We start from the raw sequence: 20,687 nt of genomic DNA, 5'->3' as shown, positions 1-20,687 counted from the left end.
ATACGGTAAGTGTAAAGAAATCTGGAGCGATCATGAAACACCTGCTCGGAGCAGCCTATCAGGTTTCATGTTAGTGGAGCAATGATTTTTCCTGGTTGCTATGGCCACTGCTCTACTATAGCTCTAGTAGATCAGGCCCAGAGCGCACTTGTTTCATGTAGGAGCAAGCCAAGTGTTAAAGTGTACCTGAGACATAGGATAGAAAAATTATACATGCATACCTGGAGCTTCCTCCAGTCCTCTTCAGGCTGATCGCTACCTTGCCATCCTCCCGCCCTGCCTGGATCCTCCGCTATTTGGGCTGGTATTTCCTTCAGTCGGGGCCAGTCGGAGCATGCGCGGTTCAGTTGCTACAACCCCCCCCCCCCCAATCGTGCTCCCGTACGTGGGAGCACTTTGCGCCTGCGCAGTGATACTGTGCAGAATTATTACAGCGGCAGGGGCCCATGGCCAAGGCCGCACATGCACACTACGTCCCTGACTAGAAGAATTATCGGGGCCAAATAGTGGAGGATCCAGGCGGCATAGGAGGCCGACGAGGGAGTGATCAGCCTGAAGGAGGCTGGAGGAAACCTCAGGTATTTTTTTTTCTCCAGCTTGTCTCGGGTTTCCTTTAAAGTGCCCATACACACATCAATTTTCCCATTCGATTCCCTGCAGATTCGATCACTCTGCTGTGCGCTGTGTGTCAAATTCCTACCACACACGTGCTGCGTGTGATAGGAATTGATTCCTTTCAGAATGACATCAATCGTTTTGGAACATCGGGTGGTAATCTTTATGTGTATGGGCCAGCTTTACAGCCTCTTAAGGCACACGTAAAAATATAACCTAAAAGCTTGGTAAACTGAGAATGGACATGTGACACATGGCTTCTGCCACCAAAAAATCTAGTGTTGAAATTTTGAGCATGTGACCAAAAGCAGCTGTGTGATGATGGCCATATTCAGCTTCTGTGTGTGTGGCTGTGGCTGCTTTTAGGATTGCATCTTCCCAGTTTGCAGCCTAAAAGGGGGTAGGGCAAAGACTGAACGTGAGTGAAAATATTGCAGCATTTTGCAGTGATGGTCCGTAGTACAGGAAGTCGACATTGTCTGGGCTTCTTATCCTATACAACAAGTGATGTGCTTCACCGGCTACTATACAAGCTCTGCGGTTGAGTTCCTACACTGATTTAGCAAGACAATTTGTGCCTGGAGTGGTGCTGTAAAGCAACGCTGGAGTGAGAGGAATGTGGAGTCTGCATGACATCTGCATTAACACCTTCCAATCATATTTCAGACTATGGCCTCAATTCACTAAGATCATGCTGGAGATAAGGCAAGAGAAAACTTACCTCTGCACAGTGAGTTATCTTATCTCTTCATTCCTTAAAGAGACTCTGTAACGACAAAAAGATCCCCTGGGGGGTACTCACCTCGGGTGGGGGAAGCCTCAGGATCCTAATGAGGCTTCCCACGCCGTCCTCTGTCCCACGGAGGTCTCGCTGCAGCCCTCCGAACAGCCGGCGACTGTGCCGACTGTTCAATTCAATATTTACCTTTGCAGGCTCCAGCGGGGGCGCTGTGGCTGCTTTCGCTCCGAAGGAGGCGGAAATACCCGATCTCAGTCGGGTCCGCTCTACTGCGCAGGCGCCGGAGACTTGCGCCTGCGCAGTAGAGCGGACCCGACTGAGATCGGGTATTTCCGCCTCCTTCGGAGCGAAAGCAGCCAGAGCGCCTGCGCAGGAGCCTGCAAAGGTAAATATTACGTCACCGCTGTACGGAGGGCTACAGCGAGACCCCCGAGGGACGGCAGACGGCGTGGGAAGCCTCATTAGGATCCTGAGGCTTCCCCCATCCGAGGTGAGTACCCCCCAGGGGACGTTTTAACGTTACAGATTCTCTTTAAGTTACCTCCTCTGTAGTTGTTACCTCCTCCGTAGTTAAGTTACCTCCTCTGTAGTTATTTTCACACGCAGTTAATTAACAGCTTGTCTTTAACTTTAGAATTCTGGAGTTATTTTAAGGATTGAAGAGTTAACTTAGACAAAAGAGTTAACTTTAGGTTTGCCTGAGGTAAAAGGTTTCCTGAATACTACATGCCTTATCACCAGTCCAGTATAGGCCCAATATCGGACTTAGTCCAGGGTTGCCTCCTCGCTCTTGCAGCATTTTCCCAATCACCCACGTCCCCCACAGCACACTGCAAAAAATTCAGTTCTGGAGGTTCTGAATGGTTGTGAAAATGGTTGAATGTTGTGAAAATGGTTTGGAATGCCATTTGCCTGCCTACAGCACTAATCCCTTGGCTTGAGTAGAGTCCAAGTCGCAATCCTCTACAAAACAGACATCCACAATACCTGACCTGCACACACCAACCAGGCAAAGAGTGTTTCTGAAAGGGAATAAATATGGCACCCTCCGTTTCCTTTCAATACCAGTTCTTTTTTGAGAAAAAAAAAAAAGGAAATGGTAGGAAATGTGATTATCAGTAGCACAGTTTAGTGATCATTTATATTACTTGAAACAAACACACACAGAACATTTATTTATCGTGCTTTTCTCCTGAAACAAGAGTAGTAATATCTAAAAGCTTCGGTAAGCCCTCAGAGGACCAAGTCCAGCTATCTGGGGCTAATACCAGTTCCTTTTAACATGCCCATAGATATGGTATTTTATGTAATTTCTGCCGTAAGAACCATCATCACAGCTGCTGACGGGCAATAGATGGTCATTACAATAACATCATAAAATATGGTGGTGCTTTTCTTCCAATGGGTTCCTCTTGAAACCTACCCAGGGGAGTCACTTGGAGGGGTAGTTGCAGTTTGTACACCATAGGAGCCCCTGGTGGACTACCCTCAGGTGTCTTATCAGAGGGGCAACCACGGTTCCTACACCGCCGCTCTGAGTAGCATGATGTTTCGGGCATACAGACCTTCCAGTGGACTTGAGGGTCTAGATGACCAAAACATTGTGCTTGCTGTCACTGTGATATGAAATAAAAATTAAAGTCTGCAACTCATCCAGGTGGAGTCTCGGCTCTTTCTTTGATCCAGGTTCGTACTTGGTCCACCAGAAATCTGCGCTATACTGGTTTGACTCCCTGAGATTCATAAAGATATATTGTGTTATTATTTTCACATGACCGCTGAACCTGGCTAAGGACGTGATGGAAGTGGCTACAGAAGCACACCGTATGAAATGACTAAAACCCATAGCACAACAAGGCCAATTCTAGCAGAAGTGAATGTAGACAGAATAAGAGGAAAGTAGTGGAAAAAATAGATTTTTTTGTTTGTTTGTGTTAAATGTGCTTTTCACTGCAATACAGCTTAATTCCTGCCCTATCTGGATTCAGCTGCTGAGCAGGTCAGTTGCATATACTCATGTATAGATACAAGGATATATATCTGGACAAATATGTTAGAGGAGACTCAAAGTTTTTTCAAAGATGAGCGTAACCACTTTATCCAAAAGTCAGTAGATCTACTGACTTGTACAGAAGCAGTGCTGTGCAGGATTGGACTTGCTCCTGTGCACATTTCTGGCACTATCTGATGCAGCACTAATTGGTGAATGGGAATATATGTTTCCTGAGCTAATGAGATTGATTTTTACTATTAAAAATATTTTTTTCTCATTTCATAGTGAAAAATACACTCTGTAGCATTATTTCAGAATCCAATATCTTCACCATAAATTGTGACCCGGAACATAATCTAAGTTTTGTGATAAGCAGTAAGAATAGCCAAACAAAATGTATGTTTTTTTATCTACAGTAGGACTTTTTATTTTTAAACTGGAATTAGTAAAACTGAGAAATGTTTTTTCTATTTTTTTTCTTTGTTTTCCCATTAAAATTCATAGAAAACAAAATTGTTTGAGGGGAAAAAAATGTCATACAATGAAAGCCTAGTTTGTCTTGACAAAAACCATATATATTTCATTTCTGTGTTCTAAGTAGGGATACATTTATTTCTGAATAAATAAGGACATCACTAAACTGTCAAAACTGCTCTGTTCAATAAGTGGTAAACAAGGTCTGGATGCGAAGTGGTTAATATTTAATTTAGCGAAAGTAACAAAAGTGCAAAAATCATTAAAAATTCTTCAGAAGGTTTCATCTTGTAATAACACATCCCATAATTGGAGACATCACAGAGAAATAATCGATTGTTTTAGAGGCAACAACGTCTACTTGTTTCGAGGTAGACCCTTCTTCAGGCCTTCACAATCAATTATGTACATCTAAGCTGTATTAATAATGGCATGGAAGATAGATCAACATCTGGTCAAAAAACAAAGCCAGGAATCACGATAGTTTTGAACTTGTCCGTCAGTCCTCTTGCGTGCACAGTATGTTAATTGAGTTGGTTGCTTAGCCGTCGAGGTATGTGGACATACAGGTCGTGTGGCTTGTTGTGTTGGTCATGTGGTTGTGTGCATGTTGGACGTGTGTGTGAGCCTTTAGAGGCAGAGAATCAGCAGGACTGACAGGCAACTGGTATCATTTAAAAGTACAGTAAATGCATATGGCAGCCTCCTTATATCTCTCACCTTGGGTTCCCTTAAGTCATTAATTCAGTAATCTCTCCAAAATAATCTCATGCAGCCCGCCCAGACTTCAGAGAGTTTTCATTTTTGTGGTCACCTGACCCCACCATCTGGCCAGATAGGCCATCAGCCAAATCGCCTCTGAGCTGCTTTGTCACCAATACACTCTTCTCATCTGCTGCTCATTTTACTTGGGGAACTTTCTTGGCTGAAACAGCCGTATCTCCCTTCCTATCAATGGCAAAGGCAGGGAGTGACATAAGAGCCATGCCTCCTCTCCCAGAATTCACTGCAGGAAGCCGTGCCGATGTGATGACAATGGCATCCCACCTATAGAGACTGAATTACACCCAGAAGGAAGCTCAAGCATGATGTAATCGCTGGAACTTTGGATTGGGACGTCTTTAATTACTAACTGTACAAGATTTATTTGCAAGTGTTCGAAAGTTTCTTGTTCAGGCAATACAGTACGGTTCTCATCCAGTTCTATATCATGCCTGAAGAAGGAACTTTGAAGTCCAAAAGCCTTTAAAGGACAACCGATGTGAAATGATGAGATAGACGTGTATGGATAGTGCCAAGCACACAAATGACTATGCTGTGTTTTTTTCTTTCTCTGCCTGAAAGAGTTAAACATCAGGCATGCAAGTGACAGTTTCTGTTTCCATCACTGATAAGTAATTACAGCCATAAAACACTTTCCTGTCAGTTAATGACTTCTGAGAGCAGGAAAGAGATAAAAAGGGTCCATAATTCATAGATTTTACCTTTAAAAGCTAGATTTAAGTATAAAATAAAACTCTGGGATATCTAAAAAAAAAAAAAAAAGTCAATTTTTGGAGGAGGATGGATGGATACAATTGTTTATCTCATCAGTTTATTTTCACACAGAGACATGCCATGCAGCAGGGAACATAACATGCCTCTGTGTCCCATCTAGTCCCCTGCCGCCTCGGGTACACTTTAAAGTGAACCTCCAGACTAAAAATCTACTCAGCAGCACTGAAGAGACTTTGTGTTTCTTTAACAGTTTCACAGAACCAGAACTTTGATTTTCTTACCGAAGTCTCATTTTTAGCGGCACAGAAGAAAACTGCCTGGGCATTTTCCCACTGATGCTGTGCAAAGCATGATGGGATTTCTTATGTAGTTCTTCTTTTTTTGCTGTTTGGCGCAAATGTGTTTTTTTTGTTTTTTGAATTTGAGAATTAACCACTCTACCCCCAGCTGCACGGATTTCTTCGTCCCTTTTTCCACCGGAGAAATCCGTACCTGACGCCGCTGTCCGCGCTCCCGCGCGCCCCCGCACTCGTGCACGCTGCCACCCACTCGCCCGGAGATCAATGAACGGGAAAAATCTTTCCCGTTCCTTGATCTCTGCCCCCCCCCCCCCCCCCCCGCAATGATCAGCTGCTTCTACGAGAAGCAGCAATCATTGTGAGAAAAAAACAGTGTCCCAGCCTCCTAACCCTTCCTGCAAGCGTACTTCCTGTACGCTTGCAGGTCGCATAAACAAAAAGTTACTGTGGCCATCTTGCCAAATAGTAAAACGACACCCTAAAGCATTTTTCATATACAAATACATTACTTTTACACTAAAAATTAACTCATTACCTCCTACACTCCCCAATTTTTATTTTTTTTTGTAATTAAAAAGAAAAAGACAATTAAAAAAAAATACATAAATAGTTATCTTAGGGACTGAACTTTTTAACCACTCTACCCCCGCCCGTACGAATTTCTCCGTCCCTTTTTCCATCCTTTAACCCCCAGGGACGGAGAAATCCGTACTTTGCGCACTCCCGCCGCTGCCCGCGCTCCCGCTCGTAAACACGCCGCCCGCCGCTAGTAAACACGCCGCCGCCCGCTCGCCCGGAGATCAATGAACGGGAAAATCCATTCCCGTTCGTTGATCTAAGCCCCACAATGATCCGCTGCTCTCCGATGGGCAGCGCGATCATTGTGAAAAAAACCTCACGTGTCCAGCCTCCTTATACTTCCCCCGAGCGTCCGAAAGGACGCTTGGAGGTCGCAATAGACAAAAAGTTACTGTTGCCATCTTGTGGCCAAATAGTAAAACTACACCCTAAAAAATTTTCAAACATAAAATGAATTAGTTATACACAAAAAAATAACTCATTACCTCCCACACTCCCCATTTTTTTTTTTTTTTTTTTTGTAATGAAAAAAAAATTAAAAAATTTTCAATTTAAAAAAAATACATAAATAGTTACCTTAGGGACTGAACTTTTTAAATATTTATGTCAGGAGGGTACAACACTGTTACTTTATAAACTATGGGCTTGTAATTAGGGATGGACGCAAAAAAAAAATGCACCTTTATTTCCAAATAAAATATTGGCGCCAAACATTGTGATAGGGACATAATTTAAATGGTTTTATAACCGGGACAAAGGGGCAAATAAATTTCATGGGTTTTAATTACAGTAGCATGCATTATTTAAAAACTTTATGGCCGAAAACTGAAAAATAATTAATTTTTTCCCACATTTTTCCTATTTTCCCATTAAAACACATTTAGAATAAAATAATTTTTGGCATAATGTCCCACCTAAAGAAAGCCCAATTGGTGGTGGAAAAAACAAAATATAGTTCATGTCATTGTGATAAGTAATGATAAAGTTATAGACGAATGAATGGAAGGAGCGCTGAAAGGTGAAAATTGCTCTGGTGCTCAGGGGGTAAAACCCCTCAGTGGTGAAGTGGTTAAATATTTATGTCAAGAGGGTATAACACTGTTACTTTATAAACTACAGGCTTGTAATTAGGGATGGATGCAAAACTGAAAAAAAATGCACCTTTATTTCCAAATAAAATATTGGCACCAAACATTGTGATAGGGACATAATTTAAACGGTTTTATAACCAGGACAAAAGGGCAAATACATTTCATGGGTTTTAATTACAGTAGCATGCATTATTTAAAAACTATAAAGGCCGAAAACTGAAAAATAATTTTTTTCCCACATTTTTTCCTATTTTCCCATTAAAACACATTTAGAATAAAATAATTCTTGGCATAATGTCCCACCTAAATAAAGCCTAATTGGTGGCGTAAAGAACAAGATATAGTTCATTTCATTGTGATAAGTAATGATAAAGTTATAGACAAATGAATGGAAGGAGCGCTGAAAGGTTAAAATTGCTCTGGTGCTCAAGGGGTAAAACCCCTCAGTTGTGAAGTGGTTAAAGCCTAGCGCAGCTGGGAGGGGTTATCAGGACACAGGACAGTTGGAACTGTGTGTCATGCTCCCTGTCACCTCCTTTCAACCAAAATGGCTGCCCCATAAAAAAGATGGCTGCCCCCATGAAATCACAAACATTTACCGGTTCTTTTAAGAGATATTTTAAATAACATAACTAATGTAACTTAAAGGGACTCTGTAACAAAAATGTCGTGTTTTCTACCATCCTACAGGTTCCTAAATCTATTATAATGTGCTCTGGCTTACTGTAGCACTTTCTACTATCACCATCTCTGTAATAAATCCGCTTATCTTTCCCCTGTCGGACTTGTCGTCCTGTGTCTGGAAGGCTGCCAACTCTTCAGTGTGATCTGCTATGCATGCCCCCTCTATGCACACTCCCCTGTGTGTGTGTGTGTTATTTACATTAGCCAGCTTTTCTCTGCTCTCTTATCTTTTACAAGCTGAATTAATCATCTGTTCACATACTGATGAGTCACATACTGCAGAATTACAGACAACTGGGCAGAGCTGTCTGCAAGAAAAAACAAACAATCAGCTTGTAACTCTTCAGTGAGCTGCAGGGGGAAAGAAACACACAAATGATCTCATGAGATTCAAAAGGAAGGCTGTATACAGCATAATTGTGTATGGATGTATTTTCTATGTGTGGACATACTGTACATCAACCTACTTCCTGTTTTGTGGCCATTTTGTTTGTTTACAAACAAACTTTTTAAAACTGTTTTTGACTACTTTTAATTACTTTTAATGCGGTGGGGAGCGGCGAAATTGTGGCAGAGGGTAATAGATGTCCCCTAATGCACTGGTATGTTTACTTTTGTGTGATTTTAACAATACAGATTCTCTTTAATGTCAGTATGTTTGCTTAGGCTGAAGTATCCCTTTAAGGAAATCTTGTACAGTTAGAAATTAATTGTTGGAACGTTCATCCTATGCTGACTGGTCTACAAATGGAAATTGTCACTTCCACTACAAATTGGCCACACTGCTGCCATTTGCCACCTCTAAAAGGGGCAACCATAATGCAAGTAAATGTACCACAGATGACCACTTTTTGGGTAAAAACCACTTGTGTTCCACAGCTACATTTCAGATGACCACTTTAGTGTAATTTAAAGTCCGTCCACACACTCAGCATACATACAACTAACATAGTGGAAGAGACTTTACCAGCAACAAAGGCAAAACGACAAGCCTTTTGTACACAATTGGCCGACTGCACGTTATCTGCCGGATGGATCGGGCAATATTCCCAATATCACTAATTGTCCTAATCTGGCTACATATTTGTACACTACTGTCATCCAGTACAGTGAAATCTGTCATTTGTCGGATGTTCCAAATTGAAATTTCTGACTATAAAAGGTTGATCAACATAAAAAACATATTACCGGTACTACTTGAATACAGTATCAATAGCAGGATATTAATTTACACCTCAACTTGGATGTCTCTGATGTTTGACACATCTAAATTGACACGCAAAGTTGACGCATTAAACGTATGACCCTGAGGACTATGCCAACTATCTGAGCTATGGATTGAGAGGGAACAGTACCTGGGACCTCCCAGGTGAGGCCAGGAGGCAACACAGCTCATCAGGATCTGTCACCCAGTGGTGGGCAGATCTCATGGACCTGAGATATTTATTGAAGTGGTTCACTATAGAACCTGTGAATAAGGAGTATGAAAGAGGGTGGGGTTTCTGGCAGGGATGAGTGTTCTAGCCCAATTTAGGAATCCTATACTTTCAGGGCACTTTCTAGTTACAAGGGAGCCCTGGGGCAAAAGTAACATGGGAAGGGGGGCCCTGACACCCCCCTTTCCAACCAGGGCTCTGGGGCAATGGCCCTCTTTGCCTCTATGGAAGCGCCGGCCCTGCTTACTTTCAAAACGTATCATGAGAATCCTTGAGGATGCTAGTTAACCTCATTCATCAGAAAGGAGTTCATTCTATTCTGGACTTTGGTGAAGTCAAATGAAGGTCCCAAATTACTTTTGTTAGGCGTGTGTACATAGCTGTGAATCTGTAAATGATCAGAACGCCTCTTAAAACGGACCTGAATTCAGGACTTCCTCTCTGCTCTAAAAGATAAGCAACAGCATAATAATCTTTACAGAAAGAACATTTCTTTGTTACAGCTGATACAAATCCTGCAATAAATCTCCATAGTGTCTACTTTCTGCTTTCATGGAAGCGGACATATTGTTCACATCTTGTTCACATCTTGTGCTTTCAAATGAGCTTATCTGCCATAGCAGTCAGCTGACATAGTGGAGAAATCAAGTTACAACTTGTTATAAGTCACAGATGAGGGGGAATTAGACAGGCTCAACTCTCTAAATACATACAGGGTGTATTTCTCTGTTTTTCATCTGTCCTGTGCAAGAGTACAGGTCCACTTTTAGGGCCCGTCTCGACCTTGTGCGGTGGTAATCGCAGCGGAAAAAATTTGCACGTGGATGCGAATTTCGCATGCGGTTGAATGCAAATTTTCATGCAAATTCGCATACAATTTCGCATGGATGACTATGTATGCGAATTTAACCATGGCAGTGCCTGTGTGCTTTTCCATTGTTTCTATGCGAATTCGCATGAAAATTCGCATACCAAAACCGCATGCGGATTTCCTATTAAATACATTGTATGCGAATCGCAGAGCGGTATGCCGTATGCGAATTCTGATGGCTCTGCCGTGCAGATTTTTTTCTGCACAGAAAAATGCTCAGGATTTCTGACAAGGGGAAACGTGCCCATCCACTTGTATTGGTTATGCGAATCTGCATGCAGATTTGCGATAGTGGAAACTGGGCCTCAGTATTTTAACAGCTACACGTATAGTTAGGGTCATGTCAGCTTTTGATATACATGAAATTGTCACGGCAACATATTATGGTCACATTTTTCTTTGCCGTAGTGAAGCGCCCTGCCTGAAGCAGACAAGTGCTGGGAAGTACAGATGACATATGAGAGGCGGATGGAGGTGACAATTTGCGTGATAAACAGTCAGTGAAGCTGGGCCGGTCGCAGAGAACAGAATCTGGCTGGTGTGTTGGGAAGTTTATCTTGTCCTGCCTGTGATAGATGAGGAAAGGGGGGAAGTAAACAGCACAGTCTGATTGTTTTCCTGTGTCTTAAAAAAGCCAGCCAAGGAAGATAGTCCTTGAGATAAGGCCAATTGGAGCAAAGTGAGCGCTCGTTCATCCTGGCCTGTCATCCCAATACAAGATTACCTTTCCATGCAAACAATGTTCACTCAGCGAGAGGCCCAAGACAGCACGATAGACTGGAGAGCGATGCCTCGGCCCACACGCCAGCCCTGCAAACGCTTGGCTGATTGTAGAAATTTGGTTTGTTTGTTAAAACTGAAGCCCTGGTGGACTTCTAGACACGCCTGTGTTACGGCTGCACTTGCAACGTGTCAAAATGATCACTGCTGGCAGCACATTTGGTATTGTTGGCAAATGTTTATAGCAGTGACCAGCAATCTCCCGTAAAATCTGCCCAAAAACACAGCTAAAGGTCACGGTGGCCGTACATCGAACGACTAACCATCCGATTCAATAATTATCGAATTGGATGAAAATTGGTGCCGTCAAGAGCATGCTCGATAGACAGTTTTGGGCTGAAATTGGTTGCATGTATCGATTGGACATGCTGCAAGATGTTGGGCCGCCGTGGTCACTTGGGTCCTCGGCTGAAATGGCGCCACCCAATCACGGCGATCCTCTTTCATAGACATCAGCTTATGGGAGGGGATGGAGATCGGAGCCTCTCCAGGGGACAGCCCAGTGACACGGCTGTTCCCAGTACAGCGCTGCAGTAGATCGCAGCACTGTACAATGTAAAGTTTTGCCGTCTAACAGCTAGCGGCGATTGCTCTGCTCCGTCACTCAGCGGGGAAGCGTGGGTGGTCCCCTGAAAACCTCGCCCCATCACTTGACGCCTTTCAGCGTTAAGCGGTCCTGGGGCTGGCACCTTCCCGACACCTATTGGAATTAGGCGGTCGGGAAGGGGTTAATAGATGATCTGACAAGCAACTGTCACCCTGAATATTATGTATAAATATATACAACCGAGCAGATAAGAAAAAGCAGCGGACAAGAGCAGGTCTAAAGGTGCGTACACACGCACTACAGAAGCCAACGACGGGTCTGTCAGACCCTCCCGCTGGGCGCACTTTCAGCAGACAGTAGTGCGTGTGTACGCACTGTCAGCGGACTGATAAAGCTCAGATCGTGGAGGAACAGCCTTATCAGTCCGCCGACAGTGCGTACACACGCACTACTGACTGCTGAACATCCGCCCAGCGGGAGGGTCTGACGGACCCGTCGTTGGCTTCTGTAGTGCGTGTGTACGCACCTTAAGGAGTGGTGTCCCGCAGCGGGAGGAGTGAGTGATAAGAACAGTGCCCTCAGCCAAATTGGTCCATCAGACTGACCAGGCTGACTGCAGAATAATGGAGGGGACCAGATGGACACAAAGGAGCTGATGGACTACAGGGACCTGTAAAAAGCCCCATGGTAAGTTGAAATCCTTTACCCCCACTCCTTTTAGGTACACGCTAAAGGACAACTGAAGTGAGAGTGATATAGAGGCTGCCATATTTATTTCCTTTTAAGCAATACCAGTTGCCTGGCAGTCTTCTGCCTCTAATACTTTCAGCCATACACCCTGAACAAGCATGCAGCAGATCAGGTGTTTCTGACATTATTGTCAGATCTGATGAGATTAGCTGCATGCTTGTTTCTGGTGTGTTTCAGACACTACTGCAGCCAGATAGATCAGCAGGGCTGACAGGCGACTGGTATTGTTTAAAAGGAAAAAAATATGTCAGCCTTCCATATTCTTCTCACTACAGTTCTCCTTTAACGGCAAATTCTGCTGTTACGGAGGAAAGGTCCTCTTCACATTGGCCGCGGTGCACACCGCTCTGCAACACCTCTTCCTTGCCACTGCTTGGGCCTCCCATCACTTTATACTGCGCCATAACAAGGGGCATCCAGGCCCGTTCTGATATAGTTGAACAGAGCAACCCCATTCTATAAAGGCACCTACATTATTCCTAAATTCCGGTTTCCACTAATTATTACTTCTAAATCCCCATCCAGAACCAGTGAACCAATGAAGTGTTCTGATTGTACTCTGTTTTCATTGACCAGGATGCTTGTTCTACATCTGTGATTCCAACCTGAGTTGGCCAATGAGATTCAAATAATTTCTTCGTGCATTCAAATATATCGTATGCAGCTTAATTGTGGACCAATCATAACTTCCTGTCAATTTTGATTGGCCCGCGTTCAAGCTGCATACAATTTACATGGAATTTGAATGAAAGTAGAAATGTATTTGCATCTCATTGACCATCTCTGAGTCCATCTACTGAAGCAAATGATCAGCACAACAGTCAGACATTTTAGTGTAAAAGGGAATAAAAATAAAAATGGCTGCCTCCATGTTACTCTCATTGGAAGACCTACCAGCAGACCGGTGTCTCTTCATGATGGAAAAATGAACTCTTGCGCCAGTAAAAAATAAAATTCACTTTAATCCACCTCAAATATAATGGGCTGAATCACAATGTGGAACTTTTTGCATTGATATGAAAAGAATTATGGAAGAAAATAGAATGTGGTTTATTTGTAAAATTAGAGACATGCCAGACATATATGGAGGAAGCAGAGTGATGGAGTGGAGGATATTACATGTTGCATAATTTTGTATGAAGAATCTGCAAATAACGTTCTGGAGGAGGGCGGAGTGAGGCGATTTTAAGAAGAGAGAGGCTCATCCAATCTCCAATCCGAGTAAGCCCTGAGGAAGATAGGCGGTCCTATCTCAACATGTTGGCTGGGACAAGAGTGGCAACGTCACCCTGAGCATCCGGCATCCCACCGGTACACGGGCCAGCAAGACTTTGTGAGTCATCTACAGTGGGTCACCGGCAGGGACTGAAAGTGCCACTCCGAGACTTCCTCTGCCCTCCTTCTAAAAACATTGAGGAACGTGAGTTGTTTTTTTATACTGCTGCTGCGGGGAACTTTTTTAATATTAAGGAATGTGAGGTTTTAAACTGCTGCTGCAGTGAACATTTCAACAAATACCGCTGAACACAATTTTTTTTTTATGCAGGCTGCAGAATGCATTAAAAAGAAATTGAGGAACTATTTTCTATGCGAACACAGTGAATCCAGCGCAGGATACTTGGGCGCTCAGGGAGTAAGTTTGGTGCCGTCAGAAGACGGAGCTGAAGTTACTTTTAAAACACAATAATTACTTCATTCCCCACCATCCATGGCGACCTGGAGGGGGAATAGTATTTAACACGGCCGGGAACCTGTGCAGCAGCAGGATCAGCCATATACCAGCTGTATCCAGCGCCCAAGTCTCCCACGCCGATTCCTCTCGTACGCTTTTCTATGGACTGCTCCGGATAGACTTGCTTAACTCAGAGACAGGTTTGATTGAGTGGGCGAGGTGAGCAAGAAAGGTTACAGCAATTGATGCAACAATATTCAGCTTGATGAATGAGCATTCATAGCATACTGGAAGATATTTAATTGGGTGCTTGATTTAAAATTGTCTTTTATATTTGAGGTGGATTAAAGCGAATTCTATTTTTACTGGCGCAAGAATTCGTTTTTCAATTTTGATCTAGTGTGGTGAGGTAGGAGTAACCGCATTCTTCTCTTTGCAGCCGGTTTAGGTAAAAACTACTAGCGCTACAATATACTGAATTGTTCTCCTCAAGATAGACAGCTTGTTTTTCTGTTGGATTCAAATAGCTCCCAACTGTCCCTCTTTTGGAGGGACAGTCCCTCTTTGGGAGCCCTGTCCCACTGTCCCTCTGTCCTCCTCATATGTCCCTCTTTCAGGACTTGTCCCTCTTTCTATGTAAATATACGTATTTCTCTACTAAAAATGTGTTTGACTCTAAACTTTATTCCCATCCTTTAAAGTGATATACAGTATTACTAATTTTAAAATGTTTTAATATGAAGGAAATGAACCAGAATAGAAAGGACCAGTGTGGTCTGAATTAAAAAACAACATATTTTTCTTATGAAATCTTTATGGTATGTGTGACTAGGGGGTGTGGCAGGGGCGTGGCTTAAGTGTCCCTCTTTCTCAACTCAAAAATTTGGGAGGTGTGGGATTCAGTCTGCTATAGAGCTCACAGACCTGAGATCATCATCCATCCACTATAGGCAGAAGCAATGATTGTGAATAGGGGCATAACTAACCTCCATGGCGTTATGATTATTTTCAGATTCAGGGTCTAAAAGCTGTGCAAATTTTTTTTACAAGCTCTTAGACCCTAAAACAAGTTAAAAAAAAACATATCACAGAGAGCTCTGCAGCAGCTCCTGCATATACCTCACTGAGGCTCGGGATTACCGCTCTGTGCTGCGGCTCTCCGTCCCAAGCCTGACTCGGGATTAAGGAGGACTCGGGATTAAGGAGGGGGTCCATAGGCCTCTCAACCCCCCTTTCCCTGCAAGTGCAGCCAGCAAATAAAGAGATAAATATATATATACAAAATACTCCTCCCTTCCACACACAAACCATCATCAGCCACCCCACCATGCTGAGTAGTGCAGGTACCAGTGTAATATTTACCAGCTCCAGCATTGCGGGTCCACTCCATGCATCACAGCCGCTGAACTCTCTGCTGCCATCTTTGGGCTCCGACCACGTGACTCTTATTGGTCATGTGATCGGGAGCCTCATATGGCAGCAGACAAAGTGTGGCTGTGAAGCTTGGAGGAGGCTTACATGCAAAACAGCACTGGGAATTTGGGCCTAGGGCAAAGCCAAAAAATGGCTCATCCTGCTCCTGCAAAAGTCCCAGCGGCGTTAATTACTATTCCCCCTCCAGGCCACCATGGACTCGGGGAAAGATGCAGTTCAGAGACCCCCACGATACCAATCATGCATAGCCAAGTGTCCAGGGAGACGTGAAACGGCCATCACAGGTCATTACAGTGCCCCACCACCTGCCTCCGCACTCATGTATTTGCACAGTGATTCCGGTTTACACAAGCCGATTGATGTAGCACGTCTGTCTGGATGTACATGCTGGATTGCCCCAATAAATCACAGTTTGCATTGGATGGTTCTGTCTCTCTGTAACACACAAACTGTAATTTAGCTCAGAAGACCACCCTTAATTGTAATTCTCATCTTGATGAGAAGATACAGCAACCCCCTCATTTCAGCACTATATTCTGCAACTCGCAAACATTATTTCTACTTAACCTTGTTTTATTTGCATGTACGACTACGAATGCAGCTGTCCCATACTGTTCCTAACAGAAACATGCCTGATGGGAGTGCCACAGTCTGCTGCCATTACTAGATCGGACAGGTGGGGAAAAACAATAACCACTGGTTCAGTGGCGTAGCTAAGGAGCTATGGGCCCAGTGCAAGCTTTACATTGAGCCCACCACAAGGCTGGGTTTATACTTTGTGCCCCTAGGCCAGCTTACTTGCAGCTCCCCTTCCATGAACAGCATTCCCTGTGCAGACCCCTCTTCCATGTCTAACATTCATGTACAGCAGCCCGCTTTTATTAGCCTTGAAATCCAACTCCTCCCACCTGCAGCACTCTAGCCAGGGCTTGGAACTCTCATCACTCCTGGGGTCCTGGCCAGTTCTGCCCCAGGGGGGCATAAGGGGTTAGTTATAGAGGGTGTTCAAGATATACAATAAAATTTTGATACTGCTTTGAAGATACTCTCTGCAAGTCTTTTTTGTAGTCTTTTTTGCAGTTCTGCCCCACACCCTAGTTGTTAGCACTGTCAATGGATGGCCGCCAATGTATGCTGCTCTGTCATCCAAATGCACATCTCATGCTTGTCAAGTAATGTCTGTCAATGTAACCATGTATGCTGCCATTCCCATTCAACTGTACATCTATGTTGTGAAGTACTGTCTGTCTATGTAACATTTCCTATGCCATATGTACCACAACCAATGCTGTGAACGATAACCATTAGATTTGGCGAATAAAGTCAATTCTGATTATATACAAATTCCTTGGGCTGAAGGTCCCTATTTCTATGTGTTGCTCATTATTTGCAACCTGTGTATTCCATTTGCAGCAGCCCCTCCTCCATGTCCAGCCACCCCTCAGCCAGTTGCCGCCCAAGGCCACGGCGTTTGTGGCCTTCATAGAAATCTGGCCCTGGCCTTCCAAGCATTCTACACATAATTCATATAGCACCACCAAACCTGCCAAGGACATCCACAGTATGAGAGGTGTGAGCAGGGGAGTACAGTTACAATGATTACCGCTAATCAAAGCATATATAGAAGTGAACATTAGCAGCACAGCATAATTGAAGAGTTAATACTGTGGTTGAGGGAGGGCTCCTTAGCTCCAATGGCCCCTGTGCGGTAGCAACCTCTTCATCCCCTATTGCTACGCCACTGCAATGGTTTCTGCTCTGTGCTGCCAACTACCCATGCAGGAAGATGGAAATCTTCTTGGCAATCTGTATTACAGAGGACTGTTGCTACGGTTACTTTCAGATAATGGCTGCAAATTGAAGTAAAAAGATTATTTTTAACATCAACAAATTACAAAAGACTTATTCAGCACTGATGTATGCTTAATTTTTTTTTTTAATCAAAACAAAATACAGCAACATTTTACTGCAATGAAACAGTTGTTTGCCAGTAATTCATTGAGCCCTTTTTTCCACCCTCAGGTCCCAAAGACAAAAAGAGGAACCTGTCTCGCAGCACAGAGAGCTTCTGGGAACAACATCGGGATAATCCAAAGGACAAGATGCCCATGAGGAATAATAGCTCCGCCCTCCCGCTGCCGGCAGGGAGGGTCATAGATGTGGACGGGGTCAAGCACAATGCCAGGAGGAGCGACTCTGGAGATGATCTGGGCAATCTAAGCTTCGAAGGATACATCTCAGAGCTAAAGACTTGCAAAGGGCGCATGCGGACTGGTGTGTACAGGACCTCCGACCTGCCGGCAATGGTCACTGCAAAGACTGACAGGAACAAAGAGTCCGATACAAAATATAAAGCCACTTTTGTGTAGTGTGGAGTACAGTGGTGCATGCTGGGACTTGTAGTTTCACTGACGCAGGAAAGCCACAGGCTGCCGAAGTGCAGGCACTCGGGACACTGCCACAGCCATCAGCAATGTATGCTATAGGCCTCGCACAGCTGTATGTTGGACCGGAGGGTAATTTGCCTCATGGGTTCCGGGGGCTGTTGGGATCTTTGTGACTGTATTTTGCCAATGTTTCAGGAATCCTCGTCTGACAGTAGCGTAAAGGCGGATTCACATCGGAAGCACTTTTAAGCGCTTTTCTCATCTCCAGTGTTTTTAAGTGACACTGAACCGAAAAAAAAAAATATGATATAATGAATTGTATGTGTAGTATGGATGAGGAATAGCACATTAGTAGCAAAGAAAAAAGTCTCACATTTTTATTTTCAGTTATATAGCTTTTTTGTTTTATAATATTACATAATTTTTAAATATTTGCAGTTTACAAACTACACTCTGCATTTTAAATGATGAAACATAGCAGAGCTAATGACCTTGTGAACTTCCCTGCAGTAAACCCATAAATAAAAAAGAAACAGTGAGAGAGAGAGAGGTTGAGATAAGTGCTTCAGAAAACAGCACTGTAGCCGACCCAAGTTGGGTCAGTGAGCTCAGAGATAACAACTGAAGTTTCTTAAAGAGAATCTGTACTGTAAAATTCTTACAATAAAAAGCATACCATTCTCTTCATTATGTTCTCCTGGGCCCCTCTGTGCTGTTTCTGCCACTCCCTGCTGCAATCCTCGAGTGATAGGCTGAGGGGAGCTCAGTGTGTGAGTCATACAGAGTGTGCAGGGTGCCTGGAGAGGGTGTGTATAACTTCTAGCCAATCACATACAGAAAAGCACATTCCAGCCTGTGACTGCCTGAGCCCGACAGAGGAGAGAAGATTAGATCATATAACAGAGATAATACAGCCACTGTGCAACTAGGAACGGCTGCAGTAAGACAGAGCACATTAAAACAGCTATAGGAACATATAGGATAGAAGAAGTAGGGCTCAAAATTTTGTTACAGAGTCTCTTTAACGCTTCCTGTACTGGAAACAATATGAGACTCCTATCTGTGCTACTAATGTTCTATTTCTTAGCTGCACTACACATACAAATCATTATATCATAAGTTTATTTTCACTTCAGATTCCCTTTAAAGGGACTCTGAGCAGTGCAGAAACTATGGGAAGATGCATATCATTTTAAAGCTCTCTTTCTCCTCTTTCCAATGATATATAAACCGCCGCCCTACGTCTTTTAGTTTTCTGCTGAATGGAGCTGCTGTCTTTGAGAAAAAGTTGCCCTGTGTAATACAATGTAACTATGGAAAGATGGATATTATTTTAAAGCTCTCTTTCTCCTCTTTCTGACGACACATAAACCGCGGCCCTACGCTTTTTAGTTTTGTCTATTTTCACGATCAAAATTGCAGCCGCTGCAATTTCCATCGCGAAAATAGCGAAAACTAAAAGGCGTAGGGTGGCGGTTTATATATCATTGGAAAGAGGAGAAAGAAAGCTTTAAAATGATATGCATCTTTCCATAGTTACTGCACTGCTCAGAGTCCCTTAAGAAGTGCTGAGACAATGAAATCCTATGGACTAGTCCACACTAGAGAGAAACGTTTTTACTATAATCTCAAAAGTGCTGCATGTAGCATTTTCCCAACGATTGGGATTTTGTTATAAGGAATGGGAAAGCAAAATCACTGCAAAAATCGGTGGGGAAATGCCTGGTGTAAATGTAATAGTGATTGTAATGGGATTAGTTATTTTCAGTGTGGAAAATAGCCCTTATGACCACTTGCTGACCACAGGAACGGACCGTTTCCTGCAGGGTACTTTGGTTGGATGACACCATGGCAACATGATATGCTATTATCATCCTTCTGCCAGTAATGACAGCAGCTGTAAAAACACCACTTATTTCTCCTCATGCAGAGAAGAAAACCAAAGGCCCATACCCACTTAGCGATTTTACACAATTTTTCTTGCGATATTGTGCAACAGCGTTTAACAAAATTTTGTTAAGTGTTGTTTAACCACTTGATGACCCAGCCTTTACCCCCCCCCCCCCCCCTTAAGGACCAGCGCTATTTTTTGTGATCTGTGCTGGGTGGGCTCTGCAGCCCCCAGCACAGATCAGGTAGCAGGCAGAGTGATCAGATCGCCCCCCTTTTTTCCCCCCTATGGGGATGATGTGCAGGGGGGGACTGATCGCTCCTCCTGGCTGGCATGTTGCGGGGGGGGGGGCACCTCAAAGCCCCCCTCCGTGGCAAAATTCCCCCCTCCCTCTCACCCCTGGTGATCCGGGCTGCACAGGACGCTATCCGTCCTGTGCAGCCAGTGACAGGCTGTCCCCTGTCACATGGCGGCGATCCCCGGCCGCTGATTCGCCGGGGATCGCCGATCTGCCTTACGGCGCTGCTGCGCAGCAGCGCCGTACAATGTAAACAAAGAAGACATATGTCTCCTACGTTTACATTTTGTCTGCGAGCCGCAATCAGCGGCTCGCAGGCTATTCACGGAGACCCGCTCCGTGATCTAACAGGAAACGGCCGCTCGCGCGAGCGGCCTTTCCTGATTTATTAGGGAGGCACCTGGCGACGCAGATCTGCGTCGCTGGTCCTCCAGCTACCACTTTGCCGCCGCACGGTATGAGTGTGCGGTCGGCAAGTGGTTAATGACGCATGCCACCTGCGGTGATAACTCGTTTTTGAACATGTTCAATTGCGTCCTTGAGGATCATTATGATCCTGATTGACTTGCGCGGATTATGCCGTGATCATGTAAACGATTGACGGCTTACCCAGCTAGCGCTTGAATTCCCAGCGCCATTAAATACTACTC

The 20,687-nt window shown here is 44.0% G+C and overlaps 1 protein-coding gene across 6 annotated transcripts in view; it reads left to right on the top strand.

The window, feature by feature from the left end:
• The window catches only part of RGS12 (regulator of G protein signaling 12), a 267,131-nt gene extending 247,908 nt beyond the window's left edge, over positions 1-19,223 (top strand). For all 6 annotated transcript variants that reach the window (XM_068276279.1, XM_068276271.1, XM_068276261.1 and 3 more), the window contains one exon: positions 17,484-19,223. In XM_068276279.1, the coding sequence (XP_068132380.1) occupies positions 17,484-17,830 (347 nt within the window). In that variant the 3' untranslated portion in view covers positions 17,831-19,223. The remainder of the gene's footprint in view (positions 1-17,483) is intronic.
• The last annotated feature ends 1,464 nt before the right edge of the window (positions 19,224-20,687 follow it).

The sequence above is a fragment of the Hyperolius riggenbachi genome, chromosome 1 (genome assembly GCF_040937935.1).
Source record: "Hyperolius riggenbachi isolate aHypRig1 chromosome 1, aHypRig1.pri, whole genome shotgun sequence".
NCBI lineage: Eukaryota > Metazoa > Chordata > Amphibia > Anura > Hyperoliidae > Hyperolius > Hyperolius riggenbachi.
Note: the sequence above shows the minus strand (reverse complement) of the source record. Positions and strands in the feature narration are given on the sequence as shown.